Source organism: Camelina sativa, chromosome 14 (assembly GCF_030686135.1).
Source record: "Camelina sativa cultivar CO46 ecotype springtype chromosome 14, ASM3068613v1".
Taxonomy (NCBI): domain Eukaryota; kingdom Viridiplantae; phylum Streptophyta; class Magnoliopsida; order Brassicales; family Brassicaceae; genus Camelina; species Camelina sativa.
The window spans coordinates 10,280,402-10,303,724 of record NC_141893.1 but is presented as its reverse complement, the minus strand read 5'-3'; the positions used below and the strand labels follow the sequence as shown (position 1 = coordinate 10,303,724).

Genomic DNA, 23,323 nt, shown 5'->3' with positions numbered 1-23,323 from the left:
AAAACTTCGTTTCCATTGCATGCCTAAATAAGGTTTTTTTTAATAATCATGTTGCAGGATCGAAACATGTGGTGACAACGAGTAAAAAAAAATATTAGATCATCACATGTTTCGATCCTGCAACATGATTATTAAAAAAAAGATCGTGTTTATGTAATATTTTTTAGATAAACATATGAAGAAAAAAAAGATCGTGTTTATGTAATATTTTTTAGAAAAAAAAAATTAGATTTCCAAAATGTTTCCATACAATCTATCATACTACCACACACAATAAATTCCTTTTAAAGTTTACATACTTTGGTCTAGGTACCTTATATCATTATTGTTTTATCTCATATTAAAACTTACTTCAACATATGATTTAAAAAAAAAAAAATTCGATGTGAGAACAAAAAATAGTTTACTTTATAAAATGAAAATAGGTATAACTTTTTTCTTTATTCTTTGTTTAGTTTTTCGTTTTACATTTGAACTAAATCGTTACAATAAAATTATTATTATTATTATTATTTTTCATTTGAAATATTAAGCCAAATTACATGTCTGTCTTTCAATCTTATCAAGCATTTAGCAAATCTATGATTGATTGCCTACTAAACCCATAATCTAAAAGAATAATAAGTAGGGGCGTAAGTGACAGTCGGATAAAGTGTCTGACCTACAATTTAAAAGCCGTGGGCAATGGTGTATAGGGATGGGGACTACATCCCAACTAAAGATGTATAAACGACGTAAATGATAAATCACAACCACTAAAGATGACGAAGCCTTTGGTATGGCCAACGGAGAATGTGACCTTTTTTAAACGAATAAGCAATTTGTTTATTAGTTAGAGACCATCTTCATTGCTTATGCATGTCTAAACATAAATTTAATTATAAAAATATTAATTTTATATTATGAGCTTCTTAAGAAAAATAAAAACTCAAAAAAATGTCTTTATGAAGACATTATAGATATGGTGTCTCACATTACCCAAAAAAATTTGTCATACGATATTAATATATATTTTTAGTTATATATTAGGACATTCTCTTAATATGTCTAATGGAGATGCTCTTTGAGCATGTCTGACCAACAAAGTCTTTGGTACAATGTGATTTGAAGCAGTGGGCAATGGTGAACAGAGAGGTGGTGGCTACACCGCTACACGCCCAACTAAAGATATATATATAACGAAGACTGGCAAATATGATGAATCACAACCATTGAAGATGACGACGCCTTTGGTATACGAATTAGAAAAAAAATTCTGTTTAAAACCTTTTAAAAAAAGTTGAACATAAAAAACAAAGATCGTGAAAAAGCAGTACCTTTGATTAGATAGCATGGTTTCACATTCTCCCTATACACCATATGGAGTGGACCAAAACTAAACCATAGATAAAACGGTGAAGATCGATGCTTTTTCATTAAGATATTGATTAAGAAAATTAGCCTTTGTAAGCCCAGCGATCAGAATACTAATATAACAGAGCAATATAACAGAGCAGTTGTAAGAATGGCAACAGTGGCGGTGGCGAGAGGAACTTACTGTATAATCAACTTGAAACAGAATTGCAATCTATAAGCAAATTGTGTTTCAGCCCATTACAAAGAGAAATCATTTCATACAGAGCTTCCTACAAATTATATATAGAAAAAAAAACTTCTGATCAAAAATCTAACATGGCGATCATCATGTCATAATATTTAAAAGATTACGCCTCTTTGTGCTATATTGATCTCACTTCCTTTTTTCCCCAACTTGTAAGAAACATAACTTTTCTCATACCTTACCTTACCTTCAAGCAATTAAATGTAAGTGCTATAACCATGAGTAAATTATCTAACCGTCAACATAAAGACAATCAGAGCACTTGTTTATCTATAATCCATATATGAGAACGAAATGGAGTGATGAGAACGAATCGCTGCGAAGGTGTGTGACTTGTGAGAAGAAAGAATCACAACAAAAACCAATGGGCGCGTCGGTAGTGAGTCTGCGGCGTCGTTGTGGCTAAAGGATTCAGAAGACGGTTTTCCAAATTAGTTTAATTAATTCCGTGTCTAAAGGATTCACAATAAAATCACGGAAAACTTAATAATTCAGAGGAGGGAACAAAACCACTTTTTGTTTCACAGTTTCTTTAGTTAAGGTTTAGGTATATAAATATCAGTACGAAGAGGCACAAGATTAAAAAAAAAAAAAAGGTGATGCTTCACATAAGACGTGAACAAAAGGTCGCGATTGAAAGGCACATCCTTAGGTTTAGTGATTTTTAGCGAATTTCCGAGAGATAAAAAGAACCACAGCCTTTAGATTAAGAAAAAGACAAACCTCAACCGTTCAATTATAAAGATGACAACAATGGTCCCTTAAAAATGGGTTTGATATTATATATAAATAAAAGAAAAAAAACCAAAAAATTAAATCTATTACCAAAATTAAAAACCAAAAAATTATAATTTAAAAATCATATCTAAAAATAGTAAAATACTCCCTCTAGTTTTTTTAGTTGTCATTTTAGGTTGTTTCACACGTATTAAGAAAATATATAAATAGCCTATTATACTTTTATTTGATCACTAAACTTCTAAAATATTTAATATTTTATTTATTTAGTGAATGGTAAATAAGATAATTTTCTATTAAAAAATGCATTGGAAACTAAGAATAACAAGTAAACTGAACCAAAAAATTATGTCTAGAATGACAAGTAAAATAAAATGGAGGGAGTATAACCCTAGGAGTCGCCTCCTTGATGCTCCATAACCCAATTTGATCTTATAGAGAAAATATCTCATAATATCACAAAACATAATAATTGTATAATTATAAACCTCTCTAAATTAATTTTGGATAAGAGTTTGGCAATAGAAGGTAAATATCATATATGGTTTGCCTTGAACACTTTTTCCTGCATGATTCCGTACCAAAGTTCAAAAGGTAACTAAAACTAATAAAAATACTTCTAAAAGCAATGATTGTCTCTTATTACAGATAGGCAAAGAGTTGTGAAACAGATTTTCCAATTGTCGAAAAGCTATGAAATTTGGTGAGATTCAGACAAATGAATTTCATGTTCCAAATCATTAGCCAATGAGAAGAGACCATCAATCAAATTTGTGAGACATGATAAACTTGTGTGAGAATGAAGGAATCGTCACAGGCCTGCGTATAGCACTCGTAATGTTACACACACACACATTGAAACCTCCATCTGAAAGTTCCAGTTCCGGATCACCACCACCAAGAACAACTTCTTTCTTCAAAATATCAAAACTATCGAGATGATTACCAAATCTGATATGGTGCTTTAAACTTACCCCTTGCTTAAGACATTTAATCACACCATCTTCCAAAACGTTACGTGGATTCTTAATCAGCCAAAACCCTTCAAAAACCGAATGGTTTCTTAGTCTAACCATGGCCTCGTCTCGAAGATACTTTAACCAAATCATGTCTTTGGACATTTGAAATATCCCGGTACCTATTTGATCCTCCATATAGTCAATGAGTCTGAAGATATCTGTACCCAACTCTGACCTCATGGTCCTATCACGTTCAGCGGTGTTTCTAAAACTAGTGTCGAAATCCTTGAAAAGAACTAAACAAGCCATTTGGTGAATCCTACCCAACATAATTCCCGATTCCTTAGACACTATAGTACACCTTTGTCTTACTCCTTCAGCTTCAATCCCACTCAAAACAGGGTAGACCAAATCACAGTTGCTAACAACAGCCGGTAAACCGACATAATCAAGATACCTGTTCTGCCGTAACGAACAAGCTATTATCATCGCCGACTCCAAATCTTCCCCTATACCAAACTGATATGAGTACTCAAGTAATGCACCCATTACTAGCGCTGGTGACACCACAACATTGCGATAATGTCTCATCGGCGAGTAGTATCCAACTAAAATGATAACATCACCATCAGCTGGTATCTTGACATGCTCCACCCTGCCGAAAAGCGGGATAGGGTACTTCTGACACATTGCATACAAGATCAAATTGTACGCTGCATCGCTTTCATGTTTGGTGTACACATAAGCCTTGTTCCTCAAATCCCATGTAGACAAAAGATCCTTGACTTTATATTCTAGAGTGTGGAGATCAGCTCTCTCGTACGTCTTCGGTCCACTCTCCAAATGATCTAGATAGATCAAACATCCTTTAATCAGCCTTGTCAGCTTACTTTGTATTACCGAACCTCTTTGAAACAATGTAACCAACCACTGAGCCTCAAAAAAATCCACATGCCTCGTGTCTAAACCAGTCATTTCAGCAAATTGGGCTAAATTTCTTACCGTACCCTCATGTAATACCCTCCCCAAATCATTCGGTATCTTCAAAGTTCTTCGCTCACTAGGAGTAGAAACTCGACCACTACCTCTCGCACAGTCCAGTTAACTCTGAAATATAGACCAACACAGTCTATTGCACCATAAACTGCTTTACCTAACAAGTTGGCACTTAAAGTGTAATCGATAATGAAAGTATCTTCTGTTAAACAACTTAAACCTCCTCCTCCAACAATACTATTTGCATAACTGTCGGTATCTCCTATCACATTCCCCGATTTAAAGGTTTCTAACGTTTTGACTTTCAAATCATAGTACCTGACTTCACGCACACCTTCATACTCAGCCTTGGCCAGTTTATATACTGGAGACATGTCCCTGATATGGGCTGCAAACGCATCAAGGTCCTCCGTACGCAACATCCTTAAAAAAAAAAAAAAGAGAGAATTAAGCTTTGGTGTAAACAAGATGCAAAAGTAGGTTGAAGAACAAGAAGAAACTCAACAGTCAACCTTTATGCTCCTTTTATCGATGAGACTGATAGGGTTAAGTGGCTGGCATATAATATTGTTCTTTTAATTAAGACCAATATGCATTTAGGCCCATGTCGTGCTCTGTTTGGTATTGGGCTAAGCCTTTCGTTGATTTGTTGACATTGTGATAGAAAATATATCGATTACAAAAAAAAAGAAAAAATACACATATGGGACAATGTCTTGAAGGAGTAGATTACATTGAGCTCAAGGAGGTGTCTTAGTGTCTGAAAAATTACACTAAAAGCTTTGGAATCTAAAGATCAATTGCAGAAGGAATGTTGTTGACAGTTAGATCTACGCCTATCATCTGATTATGTGTGTTTAAAAAAGCGTAAGGCAGGGATATATATCTAGTCAAATATCAATAAAACCCTGCTTAAAAACATTTCTAAAAATAGTTTGTAGTTTGCAGGCGGGGATTAGCAGTTGGACCAATCGGCATCTCTCTTTTGCGGGACGGTTGCAGCTCATAGGCTCAGTAATCCAAGGTCTTACAAATTTTTGGACGTTTGCCTTTCGCTTATCGAGTGCTTGCATCAAAGAAATAGACAGTTTGTGTTGTGCTTTCTTATGGTTTGGCCCTGAACTGAACACTAAGAAAGCAAAAGTGTCCTGGACAGAAGTTTGTTTGCCAAAAGAAGAAGGAGGGTTGGGCCTCAGGTCGCTCAAGGAAGCCAATCAGGTGAGCTGCTTAAAACTAATTTGGAGATTGTTGTCTTCAAACTCACTATGGACTCGATGGTTGAGGGTCTATCTATTGTGCAAGGGCTCCTTTTGGTCGCTTAGTGAAACTTCAACTCTAGGCTCTTGGATGTGAAAAAAACTGCTAAAATATCGCAATATAGCCTCTGGTTTTATCAAGTATGAAGTCAGAAATGGGCAACACATCTCCTTCTGGCATGACAACTGGTCACCATTAGGGCCTCTGTTTGCAATTACAGGAGAGAGAGGATGTATTGATATGGGCATCAGTATTCATACTACCATGGCTCAGGTGTTGGCAACTCACAGAAAGCGTCACCACCGAGCTGATCATCTTAATCAAATGGAAGCTTGTATTGAGAATATTCGAAGTAAAGGGTTAGTTGACAATGACGATGTATTTCTTTGGAAAGGAACAAGGGATAAATTCAAATCAACCTTCTCCACCAAAGATGTATGGACTGCAATTCGAAGTCAGCATTCACGACAGGACTGGACTCAAGGAATTTGGTTTCCTCACTCCACGCCAAAATTCTTGTTTGCCGCTTGGCTTGCGACAAAGAACTGATTGTCTACAGGAGATAGAATGCTCGGCTGGAACACCGGTGCTCCCACCTCTTGTGTGTTCTGCCAAGCACCAATTGAAACTCGTAACCACTTGTTCTTCAGCTGCCCCTACTCAAGGGAAGTATGGTCTGCCCTTACTTCCAAGCTCCTGGACGTACATTTTACAGCTGACTGGTCTCTTATTCTCAACCTTCTCACTGATACATCAGTGGGAAAAGTCTCTCTATTCCTGCTGAGATATACTTTTCAGCTCCTAGTGCACTCTCTATGGCGAGAACGCAACAACAGGAGGCGACACGGGGAAACAGCAACCCCTCCAAGCCAGCTCATCAAACGATTAGATAAAGATGTTCGGAATCGAATAGCTTCAATGGGAGGCAGGGGTTTTGACAAATATATGGAGGTCTGGTTTGCCACTCACTAAAGAAGCATTCTTGGCTCTTCCATGAAGTTCTAAATTGTTAGATCAAACACTCTCATAAGATTTTAAACTAAAGCAGCACTTGATGTAAAAACGTTTTTTTCCGAATAAATTTTACATTTTATTAAAAAAAAAAAAACATTTCTAAAAACACTCTAATCTTGAATTATAATTTTTTGGTTTCTTCCAAATGAGTCGGTGACTATGATGGAAGGGTTGGTCTATCACGTTACGATCAACTCCTAAAATGTCTGTGTTTATACGACAGACAAAACCTAAACAAAGTAAAGATAAGGAATTGGTTACGCATATGAACCACATTAATTACATGACGAACTTGGGTTTTCTCCGTGGATGTTTCGCGTGTGTGAGAGGATGGTGGTTGTGTGTGTGAAACTAAATTCTGACAACGTCTCATCCAATGGATACGTATTAAAGACACACAGAAGAAGACAAAAAATAACTTTTTCCCCCAACTAGTTTGGGACAGTTGTATCTTACTGTGTGTAGTCCGTAGACTTGTAGTTTTTGTTCATTACAAGAATCTTTTTGGTCAAATACCCAAAAAACAGACCCAACCAAAAAAAAAGACCCGGTTTAGACGGTGACTGATTTACGTCACGCATGACGCAATTTGAACCAAAAAAGGCAAAAAGAAGAAGGTCTTTGTTGTTGTGTTCTCTTCATCTTATCCCCCACGTGGTTTAACCAAAGATGATGACGTTTTTCACGGTTGGAGAGTTTTTCGAATCTACTTTTTTCTCTCTCTTTTTTTTTTTTTTTTCACTACTTAAAGTAACAGTTAAATCTTTAAAATATAGTAGTAATTAACAATTTTTACATATATAAAAAAAAATACAATACCATCATTTGGTTTGAACTAAAACAATACAGTAAATACCACTTGTTGAAAAAGAATTGACTGTAAAATATCCAAATACATTGAACTAGTTACTATTAGAGTCGAGGAAAAAAAGAAGTTACTATTAGAGTCACAAAGGCACAGCCAAAAAGAAGAAGAACAAAAAAAGTTACAACTTGTAAAAGGAATTGGACCGGTCAGGGCACATGTCTAATTGAAAACCACACACACAATAAAAAGGGGTCATACTTTGACCAGTTGATTGAGTCCTCTAGAATTAAAAAAAAAAAAAAAAAATTAATATAATTTGGTCAACCTCATTCTCGTTCATATATAGTTATATACTAGTATATTATAATATTACTATATTTATTATTTTGACCTTCATCAAACTTCAACGTATAAATAGTCTTCGTGTCTTCAAAGTTCAAACCAAACATAAACACTCAAAAAGTCTCTTCTTCTTCTTCTTCTTCTTGACATCGGTCATAAAAATGGATTACAGAGAATCTGATGAAACCCAACCAAAGTACAAAGGAATCCGTCGCCGGAAATGGGGGAAATGGGTATCGGAGATTAGAGTTCCGGGAACTCGTGACCGTCTCTGGTTAGGCTCATTCTCAACAGCTGAAGGAGCCGCCGTAGCACACGACGTAGCTTTCTTCTGTTTACACCAACCCGATTCGTTAGAGTCTCTCAACTTCCCTCATTTGCTTAATCCTTCGATGGCTTCCAAAACTTCTCCGAGATCTATCCAGCAAGCTGCTTCTAACGCCGGGATGGCTATTGACGCCGGAATCGTCCACAGTGCCAGCGTAAACTCCGGGTATGGTGATACGACGACGTGTTATGAGAATGGAGGAGCTGATGAAGTTGAGCCGTTGAATATTTCAGTGTATGATTATCTGGACGGTCACGATCATGTTTGATACAAGTGTTGTTTGGAGCCTAGTAGTATGCACCAAAAGGGTTGTGAATATACCATACATGTAAGGTTTTGATCAATGTTTGGTTCAACGTATCAGTGAAGTCTGGTCCATTGTATTTGTACACGAATCTATTAAAGAAGCCTCGCGGCAAGATTCAAGATTTGAATTTAGGTACTCAAAATGTTTTTGTAGAATACAAAAATTGTATCTGATCAGCTATTACATTATTATTTGATACGAAAAATACATGGGACAAAGCAGGTGACAAACACACATTTTGACGACAAATCTACAAGAGTTCCTCTAAGTAACTGATTTCTCTCAGTCTCATTTTGTAAAGTCTCTGTTTATTAGAACGTGGCCTTCTCTTTTTAGTCCATCTATCAAGATTCAGATTGACCGCCAAATTGTTTATGGAGATCCCTGAAGGATACCGTAGCTGAACCTCTTCGCTTGGCCTGCTGGTGAGACGAATGTTCTCTCCATCCTGTCATGTAAATCACCTACATAGGAATGCCCAAATGATATACTTTAGGCCTCAAATGTTGTCAACTGCAGGATTATGCACTTTTGGTTTTTTTTGCATACATTGTTTCAACCCATACGACATAGATTTCGTATAGCGAGAAAAGCCTAAACAGCTAAAGAATATATTGACTAGGGATTGAAACTGGTTAACGGTTTATCCATAGATGAGTTAGTTCTGAAATTCTATCGACGGACCTGAAAAGTGGCAGGTATAGTGCCATCCTCTGTAGCGAACATGGAGTCATATATTGCTGCAGTGGCAAGAGCAGTTTCGCGATTCAATATCTGTTTTTGTAATCAAGAAGAGGAACTTTGGTTAAGAAAATGTACCACAGTAGTCACTAGTCACCACAATTGTGAAAAGTCTTAAAAGAAGAAGAAACCAACCTTGTTTCTCTCAAGAAGACCATTGGTTTCACCCATTGCACGAAGATGCTCTATAAGATCCAGCGCTGAGTAAAAAAAGACGCAAATCAGAAGAAATTCTTAGAAGATGCACGTTTTCGCCAATGATGAAGTATTTCGAAGTTTACCACTCTTGTATTTAACTACATATTCATCGACGTCAACACCAGGAAGACTAAAACCTGCCCTGGTCAAGAGATTCCCTGCGTCCCTAACCTAAAAGAAAGAGAAGCCAATGTTCTTTCACTATAAAACCAACTCTTTTGTTCTGTCATCTACAAAGTGCAGTTTCCGCTTTTTTCAAGCTGGAAAGAAAATTATCGCTAAGATTCACAAACGCACCTGTGCTAAAGGCGATAGCCTGGGACTAATACCTCCTTCACGCTCCATGTGAGCCAAAGTGCATGCTATTCTCAGCTCCCTAGTAAAGAATTTAAATACATGAAAGGATAATAAGAATGAACATATTGAGTCTTGATTCGAAACGAAAGGCAGGACAAACTTTAAGGTTTCTCCGCCAAGAATTGCTGCTAAAAATAGGCCATCAGGCTTCAGCGCTAGTTTGCACTGCAGTTATTATTACGATCATAAGCCAACACAATATTAGTATTGCTCTAAGGACAACAAACCAGTCCTTCAGATAATACCAACAAAAGTAACAAAACGGGAAAACCTGTATCATGGATCCTGGAAGATCATTTGTCCAATGAAGCCCCAACGAACTAATGATCAAATCAACCGAACTTTGCAATTTCCACATACAAAAATATACCAGATGTTAGTAGGTATAGAACTCCGATGAGTGGCGGAAACAGAAACAGGTTTTTACAATACTGTTGTTGTTATTATATACCTCTCTTTGATTGGCAGAAACTCTTCATCACCAACCAAATACGATGTCTCGATGGAGTTATCAAGTGTATCCTCATGAGCATCTCTACATGATTTAATCATATCATATGAGGTATCCATCATGATAAGCTTTTCAATCCCACCTGTGCAACCAAAGCCACCAAAATCATCATCATTCACAATGCAGATGGAAACAAATCTACAAAACCAGGACAGTCAAAGAGAGATATAACTAACCGCGCCCACGTATCAATCGCTTAACAGCACCAAGAGATCCTCCCAAACATAATGCAGTGGGAAAACTCTTCTTACAATCCTTAGCAACAAGAAAACAAGAAAGATCACTAAACCGGATTTGAAAATCAAGAAATGAAGCTCAGTACCTCTAAGCGGTCAAGGAGATTGTCTGCAACAGCGTCGACAAAGGAATTGTTTTTATGGCGAGAGGACAGCCACGCAGCTCGATCACGCTTCAAATCGAAAACACACAAAAGAATTATAAAAAATCAGAAACAAAGGAAACGAAATCTGGGTTAACTAAAAAAAAAAAAATGTAAGATGAATTCGAAGACTACACATGTATACGCTTGAGGTCTCGATCAAAGATCTTGACTTTGGAGTTGTTCTGTTGTAGCTCACCGTCACCGCCATAACCACCGTGCGTAGAGAAAGAGTGAGAGGCGAGGAATGTATCAGAAGATTGCTTCGTTAATTTTTCGGATACTCTCCTAAGCATCCCAATTCTTCCGTACATAGAATTGATCCTCCGCATCTCTCTCTCTCTCTCTCTCTCTCTCTCTGGTTCTTAGCTTCACCGGGAAAACGTCGGACGAGGGTCTGGGTTTGGTTTGAAGAGACGGTAGATTTCTCTGTCTGGTCTTCTTTCATTTTGGTCCCTAATGTTTATCAATATTCCATAAATCCTCACATTTTACTTTAATTTCAAAATTTTACCCTCATAATGACCCTCGGATGAATCGTTACATTGTGATTCGCACTTTACATTGTATATAAGGCAAGTTAACTGTTAGCATTCTAGTTTTGTTCACGTAAGGTCGTGTGGTTGAGATTCTTCGCTGATTGTAACACAAGTGTTATTTTGCAACTGTCTCACTCTTTGTATCGATTTGGAATGTTCTCTTTTCGTTTTAAGAAGATAGAAACCAGGAATAAGTTGTCACTCAAAACACGGGAGAAAAATGTACAAGCCAAAACCTTGAAGAGAACTTTGTAATAACAGATTAACAGATACACTTTAAATCTATGAGAGATGCACACAACAGGTGAGTAAAAAAGAGTGATACCGATGGTTTCTGAATTTACATGATCACACACGAACATGTCCTTTGTTGTCCCGCCTCCCATTCTTCATCTGATAATCCCATCTCACTGCAACCAAAATCAAGTTTGTTTCTCGGAAGTCATTACCAAAACCGCGAGAGGATCATCTGATATAAAGAAAAAGAAATAATGCTAAAAAGTCTATCCAAAAACTATGATGCATAACAAGTAATATATCAAGTTTGCCCGTCTGAATGCATTAAAGGCTTTGGATTTCGAGGCATAGAGGTTAAGTCACAACAGGAAATTAAAGCTCAGTATTCACATTAAGGATCTTATTTGCATAAAACAGTGGATTTACTTATGTTTAACTGTATTGGGATTTAGAACTTCTCAACAAGAGGTAACACTATCACATACCTCGGCTCAAATTCTCTAACTTGAGTGAGTTCACTACCACAAGCATCTGGCCACTGAACTTTCCGCCTAGCCATGTCACCAGTGAGATCGCTACCATCCACGCTCAACGTCTCGTATTCTTTAATATCCTCAAGAGAACGTGGTTCCGCAACAGAGGGCCTCTTCAAGCTACTCCTCAATGAGAGTTTGAAAGCTTCTTTGCTGCTGCTGCTGCTGCTGCTGTTATCAGCTTCACTTATGTGGTCTTTACCCTTTTCAGAAACAACAACAACAGACTCTGGCGATGATATCTCACGATGCTGCTGCTGCTGAACAGGTTCTACTTTGAGAGGAGATGGGGTCTCAAGTCCTGCGGAAGCGCCACCGAAACAACTGAAGGAAGCAGCGCAACCGCGGGAAACTCGGTTCTTAATGGAATCCAGCTGAAGAAGAGGGTCGTCAGCCTCAGGCTTTTGGTCAACAACCTGGTACTGGTTCCACGGCACAACTCTCATGGGCTTGTCTCCGTCCTTATCACCAGAGAAAAGAAGGGTCAATCCCTTACTATACCCAGACGCAGACGCTGAGAATAAACCCCCTCCTTCTACTGCCAGTAACATTAGTTGCTCTATTCATCTGGCGTACATTAAAAAAAGCTGACAATGTCCACCACCTTCCTGCTCCACCCCAAGCACCAGATATAGTAGGATTCAAGAAACCTGAAGCCAACAAAAAAAAGAAATCAAACTGAGACTTTACAGTTATAGGATGACACATACAACATCTTGACTTGCTAAATTGACTAGAACCACTCAAATGAAAAAAAGAGTTTAGAGGATCAACCTCAATCGTGGAGGAGATCTAAAACGCCAAAAGAGAGAAAACACACAAAAATGGTAACACCGTAACAGAGATAGTGGAAACGAAACGAAGTGAGATTGGATCTGTAACCGCAAGTTTTGACTTAAATGCAGAAGAACACTCTGTGAATTGATTAGAAGAGATCTATAAGGCCATTTTCAAATCATCAGCAAAACAAGTCAAGAGAATGAGTTTAGAACATGCATCTAACTACTTCACTTCAAGCCACCGAAAGAATACGATACGATCTCAATTTATAAAAGGTCGCCTTCCTCCGTTCCTCGCTACTACTTATTTTTTTCTCGGGAAAATTCGCGCAGGAGTAAGAAAAAACAAAAGTGAATCTAAGGGAGTCATAAAATTCACCTGCTCGGGAAGAGAATCGATGACTTTGGTCAGCGCCGGCGGTTAAGATCGTCGTCACTTTCTCTCGAGTGAATCAATGGAGACGATGATGACTCGATGAGAGAGTGTGAAGAAGAGAGTAACATGAATTGAAAATACATATTTAATTCCAGTCTTTTAAAAGTTACTGATAGTGATTAAACCCCGATAACGATGTATCTTGCGCATGATAGCGACAGCACCCTTGTGCCACTCGCACACTTTTTTACTCTCTATTGTAACTTCTATGTATGGGAACTGTGAATCTTTTTTTTTGTTGTTGGTAATTTTGCTTTGTTTCAAACAGATTTGAAGCTTCAAGTAACAAAATTGATTTGAGGGGAATAGAACGAAGAGAGTAAAAGAGGAACAACAATAGTTTTGGGATTTAAATTATATATTGTCAAAAACTACGACCAGTCTTTTGATAAAACAACAACACCTCTTAAACTATTCTCTCTTCTGCGAAAAACAAGACAAAAAAACAAAGCAACGCCATTGAACCAAGCTCTCGTCATGAGTACAACACAACCAACAAACTCTCTTTAACGCTTCTTGGAGACACCGACAGTCTTTCCACGCCGTCCGGTGGTTTTGGTGTGCTGTCCACGTACACGCAGACCCCAGTAGTGCCTCAGACCACGGTGGTTTCTGTTTATTACATTAGAGTCACAACCTCAGTCAGCAGAACTACTAACAAACTTCTATTGCTTGAATTTAAGGCTTATTGTCATATCAAAACAGTAAGTAATTTCGTTAATAAGAGCATACCCTACACATATGTAATTCAAGTACATGATCAAACACAAGATTGTGTATTTATCTTCTCCCATATCACTAATTACTGATATGGTTACCAAAAATTACAGAAATGTATATAGTGTGTGTTTACCTGATCTTCTTAAGGCGCTCAAGATCATCTCTCAGCTTCATGTCAAGAGCATTGGAAACAACTTGGGAATATTTCCCATCCTTGTAGTCCTTTTGCCTGTTCAAGAACCAGTCTGGGATCTTGAATTGGCGAGGGTTAGCCACGATTGTCATGAGGTTGTCAATCTCAGCAGCACTTAGCTCTCCAGCCCTGAATAATCCAGCCAAAAAAAAACATACATATTAAGGAATAAGGATACCAAGATTATATGACAGTAGACCAACTTCTTCAAAAATTTCACTAAAACTTGTATCACATTTCTTAGAACATTTTGAACAAACCAGACAAAGCAAAGTTCAATTTCTAGTCATAGATCCAGCTACATCTTCTATTGAATACTATAGAGTTATTCAAAACTCACAATCCCTATCAATAATAGAATTCACAAGTTACTGAAAGAGTAGTAAGTTACAAAGCTAGAAAACGAAGGAAACAAACCTCTTGTTCATGTCAACATCAGCCTTCTTGCAGACAATGTTGGCCAATCGCCTTCCAATACCTTTGATCGAGGTCAAGGCAAACATAATCTTTTGCTTCCCATCGACATTAGTGTTGAGCACACGCAAAATGTGCTGAAACTCCTCGTTGGCTACTAGAGACTACACACACACAAACCCAGATCCTTCAGTAACAATCGTATAAGGGGAACACAAACCTTACAGCTCCAACAACAAATCGAACACATAACCAGCAATGAAAAGTACGCTAATTGCATCACGAACAATCGGGAGAAACAGAAGGTAATCAAGAGACGAGGAGAGTGATCGTACCATTTTTGGATGCCGAGAAAGATTGCGAGAGGAGGATGAAGCTCTTTCACAGATTCTGGAGGCGCCACCACAGCGTAAGGTCAGCTCTGTTATAAGTTAGAAGCGGCGTACTACTTTAGGGTTTCCGAACCTAATATGAGATGCTCTCGCGGTTAATGACTATTTTACCCTTTTAAAATTTTCGATATCCCAATATTTTGTTTTCATGTGTTTTTTTTTTTTGGCGTCCACGTAATCAATCAATCATCCCGATGTAACCGTTCTGTTTTGACAACTCTAAATTCACAGCAATCATATTAATGAACGAGAATACGAAATCATTCATACAACTTGAATAAGAAGCTATATACATTACGAGTTAGATCCAGTGAAGTTAAGGAAAAAAAAAGGTTGAGCTACTTCATCATTTAAAATGTACAAAGAAGAGGTCGAGTTATATAAGAACCCCGAGCGATGGCAAATCTAACGCCTGTGGGAGTGATTGCGTTAGTCACTCATCATACATATTACATACAACAAGCTATTTATATTCTTCTGGGTCTACTACGTCCAAATATATTTTTTTTTGTCTAGGAGCACTAAAATTTACCAAAAAACAAAAGTGGGACGCTCGTTATTGGGACAAGGATATGGTACAGCCTAGTTCTCGAGCCGCGGTGTCAAGAAACTGAGTAGGCATAGTTGTGGAGAGCAAACTGTGAGCTTCCCAGTTCAAGCATTTTTGGATATCGGCTTTCCAGTCTATTGTGGCGGCGTTGAAGAACCGATAGGACGGGCTATGCATTCCGTTCTTCTCTGTTGTTGGCAGTTTTGGAGTTACCTTAATAGGTATAGAGCTTTGGTTCATGATGTCTCGTAGTACTGACGTGCTTAAGGCACGTACATGTGCACTTGGGTGTGAAAGGCACCGTATTGTTGCTGGTAGACGACACTGCATAAAAGCAAACAGATGTAAACAAGGTTAAGCACAGTCCAATTTTAGTTCTCCACAACCGCATTAATATTAAGCACTTTGGTAACTCTAGATCTGACTCCCAAGCAATACCCTAACTTTTAAAAGAAAGTTGTAGCAAAACTAAAGACAAACTTGCAGGAGGAACATTTGGAAAAATATTGGTGACTTAGGCAAAGCTAAGGAGAGGGATTAGAAGCCTAAAGTTCCCTCCGCTCACAGGTTGTTTCTAAATGAGAGAGTTCCACTCATGGCCATGGGTATGTGAGAGCTGGTATGGACCCACTACTGATCATCTACAATCGACACACAAAACCATAGGCCTGTTCGATTCATTCTTACCTTCAAAAGATTGGATAAACCGTCCACAACTGCTAGTCCAGATGGTCCCCAAGCTAGCACCGGCTGTATTGCTCTTGCAGTGGCTTCAAGTAGCTGCAAAAGTTTTAAATACAGTGGAATCAGAAAACCGATTTTCACTCCAGATCGAGGAAGGGCATTGTAGAGCAATCTATAAAAGTACAGTACCTCGAGTTGGGGTAATGTACAAGCTTCTCCATCAACAAGCATTCCATCAGTCGCCCGCAAAAGAAGATCTGATGCACTTGCTAGAATCACCAGTGACTCAGGCCTGTCATGATTGCGCATGAGTTCCACCAACACTTTGACTATCCGTTGGTTGATTTTCCACATTTTCTGGCCTTCTTCGTCATATTTGGCGATCCAAGGCTGCAACTCTCTCTCAGCCTGTAAATAACAATACCATTTCAGATATACAGACACTAGAGCATAAAAGTACATCCCTCTATATTTAAGCTTAAAACAGGCCATAATCATTTTATACTGATATTCCTTATTTACTATCTGTGACATATTAAAACAAGTGTTGCAGAGAACTTTCCAGCTTAATATTCTTATAATCTGCTATTCTATTCATGAGAGATCAAATCGAGTGAATCAAGCATTATATATCGTGACACAAGCCACAATATTTTTCCGCAGTTCTTCATTTTTCACACACATGTCGCATTCCTAGCAAGTTATATAAAAATATAAGTGTGAGAAATTTGGACCTGAAGAACAACTGCTGCAGCTGCTTTTGCTGGCGTTGCAGATACGACATTGCATAGCGCATCAACAACCTGGTATATTAAAACTATGATCAGTGAATGAAGTCGAGCCCCTTGAGAACTTAAATTAGTGAAGAATCAAAAGAATATCGAGGAAAGTGTAAGTGAGCTGGGAATTAGAGATGGTGCGGTTTACCTGTCTCCATCCTTGTTGCGCAGAGGTGCTTTCGGCGGTGGGCTGGATTTCAGGAGAAGCAATCAGTTTGTGCCATAACAATGAAACAACGGAGAAAGACAGCTCCGGTTTCTCTGCAAGCACTGACCTCAAAAGCTTTTGTGTACCACAATAGAACCCTGCAAGTCTATCAGCTGTGAGGAAATTTGCTAGATCAGAAGCATCCAAGAGGAATTCTTCGATACCCTTCTGCGAGGGTCTTCCTGATCCTTCATCTGAATGTCTAGCAAACTTATGGTTGCCTCTTGGATTCATTTCAGTCCGTGAGGCGGACGTCACCGCTGTATCAAAGCAAGAGGTGTTTGCACATGTGTTTTGTTGTTTCCAGTTTAAACCGGTAAGAGAGTCCTTCTGAACCGGTGAATTCTTAAGGTAGGCTTCTAAAGGTTCAGCTTGGTCAACAATGGATGCAACAACTTTGCTGTGAACATCAATGAGGTTATATAATGATGAAGCTCGTTTATGAATTTCCTTGTCCCACTTGCATCTCATCAACCCAGACAACGCATGCGTCAAAGCCTTTGAACGTCTGAACAGTTCGGAAATATGAGCTGCAACCATGGCCGCAGCAACTATCTCACTAGAACTGTAACTCCATGGAGTCCCCACAGAAGACGGTTTCAATGAAAAGAGTGCCTCTAGAATTGCCAAAATTCGGCGTGTATGATTAATTGCCGAGTCAATCCCAGCTCCATACTCATTAGATGACCCATTTAACTTTACAGGCTTTGTAATAGTTCCAGCCATGGTAGAACTGGAAAAGTTTCCCCCTCCAGAGATCAGAGGATACAGCTGAACCTCACAGGCAAGAGCACAAACAGCAGCAAGAACGTATGAATCAAATGCTGCCACAGGTCCCTGTCCTTTGCCATTCCTACTTTTACGGTTAGTTTGACTGTTAGATACAGGTTGATTTGCCTCCATATTTTCGGTAGTGCTAGCATATTCGCTTCTCGGTCTCTTGCTACCACTAGACTGTGCTTCATGGCTAACACATACAGTCAACACAACAAAAAGTAGGCGTGATGCTAATTCCACACCAGCGCATGCTTCTAAAAAGAGAGCATGGACCATAGCACGAAGCTCAGCCATAGCAAGATTTTTGGTCGCTGATCTTGTGGTAAAACTCGATCTAGCTTTTCTGGTATGGTCCCTGGAAGATTCAGGCGGAAAAGTTCTACTGAGGATTGTTTCCACGGTGGCAACAAATATTTTCATCAAGCATGCTTCCGAAGGACTCCCTCGTGGAAGATATTCAAGTACTTTGAGTAGTGGAATGTATAGATTCCATGACAAGATCGGAGGTTGCAGAGGGGAAGCAACTATGATTTCGGGAAGATCAACCGCTGACGAATTTAAAGGGATCAATCCGTAAGCAGCTTCCCATATTGTGCAAATCCTCCACTCAACTTCAGGACCATGAGCACAAAGCATAGAGGCAATTCCTTGGGCAGTGGCTTCAATGGTTGCTTCTGCTGCAGGAACTTCTATCTGTAGAGAAATACAGACTTGAGAAATTAGTCAGTTTCGATATAATTTTCTAGCAGAGCGCCGCGCACATATCAGAGATAAGTTGGTGGAACAGCAAAGAAAATTATTATTAAAAAAAAAAAAAAAGCATGCCTGCTTTCTGTAATTTGAACTGTAGCCACCAATAGGCGCGTGCTGAATTTCTACTCCCTCAACTTGACTTAGCGGAGGAAAAAGCAGTGCCGGCCGAGAGAGTATGCGGAAAAGCAAAGCGGCTGCAGCATCAGCAGCAACACCTGCCCTCATAGACATAGCAATTCCTATTGCACGCAAGAAATGCAAATGCATCCAGTTCCTGGGTAGCTAAACCAAGAAAGAGAGTGTGATCAAACCTTCTTTTTGTTTATGGCATATCAAAGCTAACATTTATTAATAGGAGCTGATGCTATCCATTGATGAAATTTCAAATGCTCCCACATACTACTAGCCAGAATTCATACGCTTACCCTTACACCAGATGCATAATCTTCAGCAGCTCGAAGGAGTTCCACAAGCTGTACAGCAGCATCAAGTGCATCTGGAGCCCAAGACGGTGGTGCTTCTAAGAGTCCAAGAAGAAGTCGCTGAGTAGCACTTGGAGTTGCAAGGGCATAATATCTGACAGTAAAATAGGAAAGTGAGAAACAATTCTGAAACAGGGACTCGAGGAAGCACAACCTTAAAACTAGCTACAGACTACTACTAATAAACCCCAACTGAAAGGGTAAGTTGAGAAACAATACCTATGAAACAAACGTGCATATGGCTCGAGAGCTGGAAGGCCAGCAACTAGATGCTCATCTAAGGATGTAGTTGGGGGAGGAAGAAGAAGTGCAGGGACAGCAACCGCTGTAAGCGTAGCAGTCTCATATCGAGCAACTTCATCATCACAAACACTCAGTATGACACCAGCTCCATTAGCAACAGCCCATCTTGGCGTCGAAGGCATCAGTTGAGGATGTTTACCAGATCCTCGAGAAGCTGCCAAAGTAGGGCAACGTGAGAGTTATAAGAAGCAACTCAAAACGCATTCCATAGCCACAGGTGATTAATGAACGAAATGATAGAACAATTCTATTGATAAGTAGGTTCATCAATATCCAGTTCTGGGGGATATTAACATGGAACTTACCAATGGTTGGCGGCTTCAGCTCTCCAGCAGCATATTTACCCATTACACCACTACACCTGTAATGTAAGCAACATTTTGTAGTTGTAAGTAAGCAAAATAAAAGAGCGAGGTCGGCGCATGAAAGCATCAGTATTCAGTAGTAAGTAACACAGTCTACTTACCATCGGAAGTAATCACTTCTTATACCGAGAGGAGCAGCAAGTAGTATATCACAAATCCATGGAGACAAAGGCCTTAAAGGTTTCCTTTCATGGTGTGTCGGTGATACAGCCTTAGTCTCTGAAGGTGGAGAACCACTAGTTGTAGCTTTGTTCAGACAATTTCTCTCTATTTCTCCATTTTGCTGCTCAGTCTTAAATATGGGACGATTGTAATGAGTCAAAATGCGAAGGATTTCTCCGCATGCCAAAGCCCATTGCTCCGAATAGTCATTCTGCTAGGAATGAGAACATTTCAGCATAAAATGGAAGCGATGAATGAGATAATCTTAGCTATACTAGAAATGTTGGGAAACTATATATATATACCTCACTACTTGGGCAAACTAAAGAAATGAAAGATGCAAAGGGATGAGCTTCCTTGCTGTACACCAAGGAGCCATCAATGAGACATGAAATGATTGGAAGAATGACTGCATGACCATGCTCCGGGTGATGCAGGACAAACATTGCTGTTCATCAGAAAACCAAAAGGTCAGATGGAACATTCACAACAACAACAACAAGAAAAAGAAGAAGAAGTGTGGATACAGTAGCATCAATAAGTGTTGAGATCTAAGTTCATACCCAAAACATCGTCCAAGAGTCGCTTCTCATCTGATGGATACTGATGCCGGACCAACTGATACATATACACATTTACAAATCAATCAAAACGTCACTACTGATAAAATAATCTTTACTAATTAAAGCATCATCATCACACAACTAGAGTACCTCAGCAATGTCATCAGGGAATTGCTCTGATGTGAATTGACCAAAATATTCGACATAAGCAACGACTTGATCCTAGGATAAAATAACACAAAATCAGGAATCACATATATATATCAAAAAAAAAACCGCAGGCTAAGTTTCTCAATCATATAGCTCTGGGCTAAAAACCTTATGTTGTTGAGGATCCCGTGGGGGAGGCCATAACACGGAAGAGAACTGAAGACCATCGATCCACCTCTCAGATGAAGTAGCCGCCGCCATCACAGAAGACGAATTTCAAATAACACAAATCTCAAACTCCCTTAAAAGAGGCAACAATAACGCACTACTACTACTACTACTCTTGATCTTCCAAATACGTCGTAGTTTTTAACATTCGCCAGCAAGAACAATCATCACTATACAAACACACCTTTATATATATATACTACCCAACACACTGTACAGTAGGTAAATCGAAAGAAGCTGAGTTTTTATAACGCTAAAATCCGTGTAGACGCTCCTTCCTGTAGATTACATCAAACAATTCAACAGAAGAAAATAAAAAATTCTCAATCAGATTAGACAAGACGAGATGTGTGATACAAAAAGTTTGAAAAAAAATCAAACAACAAATCTAAGATGAGAAAAAAAAAAAAAAAAAAAAAAAGGCAAAGAAGGAGAAGAAAGACCTGCAAGGAATCTTCCTATGAGATTGATTTATCTCTAACTCACTTTGCTTTTTTCTAGTTTTGAGGATATTTTTTTGAGAGATCGGAGAAAAAAAAAAGATTCTGAAGCAAAAAAAAAAAATACAGAGAAGAGATTTGAGAATGTGGTGGTGTTTGGGAGAGGAAGAGAGAGAGAGAAAGAGATTTGGAGAGGCTTCTCCACTCGGTTTAAGATTTCCCGTCCGGCTGACGTGTCATCGATATTTCCTACTAGCGTTGCCACGACCCTTTTTTTTTTTTTTTTTTTTTTTTTATGCGCCCATTGGAACCATGGCACATAACAACATACCACCACCATCCTCACTAATCACTTACATGCCATCCCATATACACTTTGGTTGAAAAAATAAATTACCATATTGAAGCTATCTCTATGATTCATCGTTTCCAAACGTTTACGCTTCCATACATCCGCTTCTAATTCTATGCAACTTAGATATAAACACAGCTCTAGTTTTTTTATTAAAAAAAAAAGGTTTTCTAATCATAATCTGAATTTTAATATGTACAGTATATTGCATGTTATTAACAAAAGTTAAATATTTAAATAGTAAGTTTTAAAATCTTAGGATAGTTTTTAAAATCTTAGGATAGTTAGAAGATTTTATGATATTTAAAAATTTTGGAATTTTGATAGATTTTAGAGCAGTTGATATGATTTATGGTAAAAAAAATTCAAATCCCACCTAAAACCATGAAATTTGGATTAATGTATTTTTAACTAAATAAATTTTCTCAAATCTTCCAGAATCTCTAGAACTTTTTAAAATCAAAATCCACAAACTGTTTTGAATAACATTAAATGTTAAAATAGATTTTTAAATCATTAGTTCTATAACAATGAATTTTGGTGGACTTTTTAAAATTCATGATTGAATAACATAGAATTTGTAAATTTTACACAAATCACTTCAAATGTCAAGTTGAATACACCCCCTAATAAACAAACAGATTTTTGTTTATAAAATTTGATTCACTCTAAATTTTTGAGGTAAGTTTGTGGTTGTATTAAAAGAAAACTAGAGAGATTCACAGTATGCATGGCAATATTTGGTAAAGAATTTGGACAAGCAGTAGTAATCAGATATTTATTTTATTACATTTTAAAGGTTTGGTGGTCATGACTGTATTATTTTCCTTTTTTCTTAAATTAATTAAACTAACATAACTTCTCATGTGATTTGCCTAAATTAGTTAATATATACTTTCAAACAAAAAACTAGTGACATGTGTCCACAGATATTTTGGGAAGAGCTACGTTCAGATGCTACGAGATGTTACGTACACCTTCAAATTTTCCCACCGTCGATTCAGTAACGAGTGAGTCCCACCCACAAAATTCCTTTTGGAAAGTTTCGGGCAGCTTACCCTGAAACAGTTTCGAACCGTCCGATGGCTGTAGATCAACGGGCAGCTTCTGAGATCAGCCCGTTGAGAAAAATATCTAAATGGGCCTCACACTCTCTTCTTCCTTTAAGATACTTATATATAAAATATTTCCCCCAACTTGTCCTACTCCATAAACAAGTTGAACATAACTTAGATGACGTGTACCAATCATAATGGAGCAAGAGATCTATGGACGTTGATCTTCCTTCTAAAACAAGAGACGTGGCGCAATAAGATGCGAGCAATATATTGTTAATGATCTCCATACGATTCCCCTGATTGGTCGTGTCCACTTGTGTGTTCTGTCTGGATGGCTTGGCTGGCTGGTGTCTGAACATGGTAACATAACCGGGACTTTTTCCATCGTCATGTACCATGATGTATGTCATCGGCTCAAACCATACGTGGACTTATGTAACTAGCCTGGTAAATAATTTACAATATACAGTAGTAAAAAACAATCATTTTAATCATATAGCACTGTAATTGCTTTTTTTTTTAATAGTATTTATAAACTATAGCAATTTTTTATTTATGTTCTAATTACTTACCTACTTACACGTTATAAACTATTTCTTTGTTCCAAAAGTCAATAGACATCCTCAAGGAAGAGATGAAGAAAACATTATTTATTTATTTTTTTTTTGAGAAAGGGCTCATAAATATTATT

General features: G+C 38.1%; 4 protein-coding genes, 1 long non-coding RNA gene and 1 pseudogene across 10 annotated transcripts; 1 reads left to right on the top strand and 5 right to left on the bottom strand.

Annotated features, from left to right (window-relative positions):
- Positions 1 to 873: 873 nt before the first annotated feature.
- Positions 874 to 2,125, bottom strand: LOC104740988 (uncharacterized). Its single transcript, XR_760255.3, has 3 exons — positions 1,538 to 2,125; positions 1,317 to 1,375; positions 874 to 1,227 (listed from the first exon to the last, which is right to left on the bottom strand). It is a non-coding gene; the product is annotated as an uncharacterized LOC104740988 (long non-coding RNA).
- Positions 2,126 to 7,785: 5,660 nt separating this feature from the next.
- On the top strand, positions 7,786 to 8,554 carry LOC104740986 (ethylene-responsive transcription factor ERF019 pseudogene; annotated as a pseudogene). Its single transcript, XR_015580441.1, has one exon. The product of XR_015580441.1 is annotated as an ethylene-responsive transcription factor ERF019 pseudogene (transcript).
- On the bottom strand, positions 8,442 to 11,003 carry LOC104740987 (putative methyltransferase At1g22800, mitochondrial). Of its 2 annotated transcripts, none has more exons than XM_010461745.3 (11): positions 10,673 to 11,003; positions 10,479 to 10,565; positions 10,333 to 10,411; positions 10,097 to 10,238; positions 9,917 to 9,986; positions 9,746 to 9,810; positions 9,586 to 9,664; positions 9,372 to 9,459; positions 9,226 to 9,290; positions 9,034 to 9,123; positions 8,442 to 8,813 (listed from the first exon to the last, which is right to left on the bottom strand). In XM_010461745.3, exons 1-11 carry the CDS (start codon positions 10,865 to 10,867, stop codon positions 8,694 to 8,696), a joined length of 1,080 nt encoding a protein of 359 aa, XP_010460047.1. In that variant the 5' UTR covers positions 10,868 to 11,003; the 3' UTR covers positions 8,442 to 8,693. The 2 variants fall into 2 exon arrangements, with proteins under 2 accessions (XP_010460047.1, XP_087341513.1); XM_087485387.1 differs by having other exon boundaries at positions 10,333 to 10,439; positions 10,673 to 10,970.
- A 216-nt stretch (positions 11,004 to 11,219) lies between these two features.
- Positions 11,220 to 13,288, bottom strand: LOC104740984 (uncharacterized). The gene is made up of 3 exons (XM_087483784.1): positions 13,003 to 13,288; positions 11,797 to 12,494; positions 11,220 to 11,484 (listed from the first exon to the last, which is right to left on the bottom strand). The coding sequence occupies exons 2-3, from the start codon at positions 12,393 to 12,395 to the stop codon at positions 11,415 to 11,417; spliced, it is 669 nt and encodes a 222-aa protein (XP_087339910.1). The 5' UTR covers positions 12,396 to 12,494; positions 13,003 to 13,288; the 3' UTR covers positions 11,220 to 11,414.
- Positions 13,289 to 13,384: 96 nt separating this feature from the next.
- On the bottom strand, positions 13,385 to 14,945 carry LOC104740985 (small ribosomal subunit protein uS13z/uS13y/uS13x). The gene is made up of 4 exons (XM_010461743.3): positions 14,722 to 14,945; positions 14,390 to 14,550; positions 13,913 to 14,101; positions 13,385 to 13,671 (listed from the first exon to the last, which is right to left on the bottom strand). The coding sequence occupies exons 1-4, from the start codon at positions 14,722 to 14,724 to the stop codon at positions 13,566 to 13,568; spliced, it is 459 nt and encodes a 152-aa protein (XP_010460045.1). The 5' UTR covers positions 14,725 to 14,945; the 3' UTR covers positions 13,385 to 13,565.
- Positions 14,946 to 15,094: 149 nt separating this feature from the next.
- On the bottom strand, positions 15,095 to 21,716 carry LOC104743470 (protein GIGANTEA). 4 transcript variants are annotated; one of them, XM_087483781.1, is made up of 15 exons: positions 21,226 to 21,716; positions 20,723 to 21,060; positions 20,555 to 20,626; positions 20,405 to 20,459; positions 20,147 to 20,289; positions 19,781 to 20,052; positions 19,620 to 19,675; positions 19,231 to 19,468; positions 18,955 to 19,105; positions 18,602 to 18,811; positions 16,940 to 18,469; positions 16,747 to 16,815; positions 16,202 to 16,420; positions 16,016 to 16,108; positions 15,095 to 15,652 (listed from the first exon to the last, which is right to left on the bottom strand). In XM_087483781.1, the coding sequence occupies exons 2-15, from the start codon at positions 20,813 to 20,815 to the stop codon at positions 15,335 to 15,337; spliced, it is 3,519 nt and encodes a 1,172-aa protein (XP_087339907.1). In that variant the 5' UTR covers positions 20,816 to 21,060; positions 21,226 to 21,716; the 3' UTR covers positions 15,095 to 15,334. The 4 variants fall into 4 exon arrangements, with proteins under 4 accessions (XP_087339907.1, XP_087339908.1, XP_087339906.1 ...); XM_087483782.1 differs by having other exon boundaries at positions 18,602 to 18,803; positions 21,226 to 21,671; XM_087483780.1 differs by having other exon boundaries at positions 19,781 to 20,055; positions 21,226 to 21,566.
- Positions 21,717 to 23,323: the final 1,607 nt, after the last annotated feature.

What these genes read in the sequence shown, in the direction of transcription:
- LOC104740987 (XM_010461745.3), bottom strand. Translation starts at nt 10,867, where the DNA reads ATGCGGAGGATCAATTCTATGTACGGAAGAATTGGGATGCTTAGGAGA. An exon ending in ATCTCCTTGACCGCTTAGAG is followed by an intron (nt 10,412 to 10,478) that starts GTACTGAGCTTC and finishes CTTGTTGCTAAG; the next exon opens with GATTGTAAGAAGAGTTTTCC. An exon ending in TGTAGTTAAATACAAGAGTG is followed by an intron (nt 9,291 to 9,371) that starts GTAAACTTCGAA and finishes TTTTTTACTCAG; the next exon opens with CGCTGGATCTTATAGAGCAT.
- LOC104740985 (XM_010461743.3), bottom strand. An exon ending in GATGTTGACATGAACAAGAG is followed by an intron (nt 14,102 to 14,389) that starts GTTTGTTTCCTT and finishes TGGATTATTCAG; the next exon opens with GGCTGGAGAGCTAAGTGCTG. An exon ending in GAGCGCCTTAAGAAGATCAG is followed by an intron (nt 13,672 to 13,912) that starts GTAAACACACAC and finishes TGTAATAAACAG; the next exon opens with AAACCACCGTGGTCTGAGGC.
- LOC104740984 (XM_087483784.1), bottom strand. Translation starts at nt 12,395, where the DNA reads ATGTTACTGGCAGTAGAAGGAGGGGGTTTATTCTCAGCGTCTGCGTCT. An exon ending in GTTAGAGAATTTGAGCCGAG is followed by an intron (nt 11,485 to 11,796) that starts GTATGTGATAGT and finishes TTTTGGTTGCAG; the next exon opens with TGAGATGGGATTATCAGATG.
- LOC104743470 (XM_087483780.1), bottom strand. Translation starts at nt 20,815, where the DNA reads ATGGCGGCGGCTACTTCATCTGAGAGGTGGATCGATGGTCTTCAGTTC. An exon ending in GGGATCCTCAACAACATAAG is followed by an intron (nt 20,627 to 20,722) that starts GTTTTTAGCCCA and finishes ATTTTATCCTAG; the next exon opens with GATCAAGTCGTTGCTTATGT. An exon ending in ATTATGCATCTGGTGTAAGG is followed by an intron (nt 18,812 to 18,954) that starts GTAAGCGTATGA and finishes TTCTTGGTTTAG; the next exon opens with CTACCCAGGAACTGGATGCA.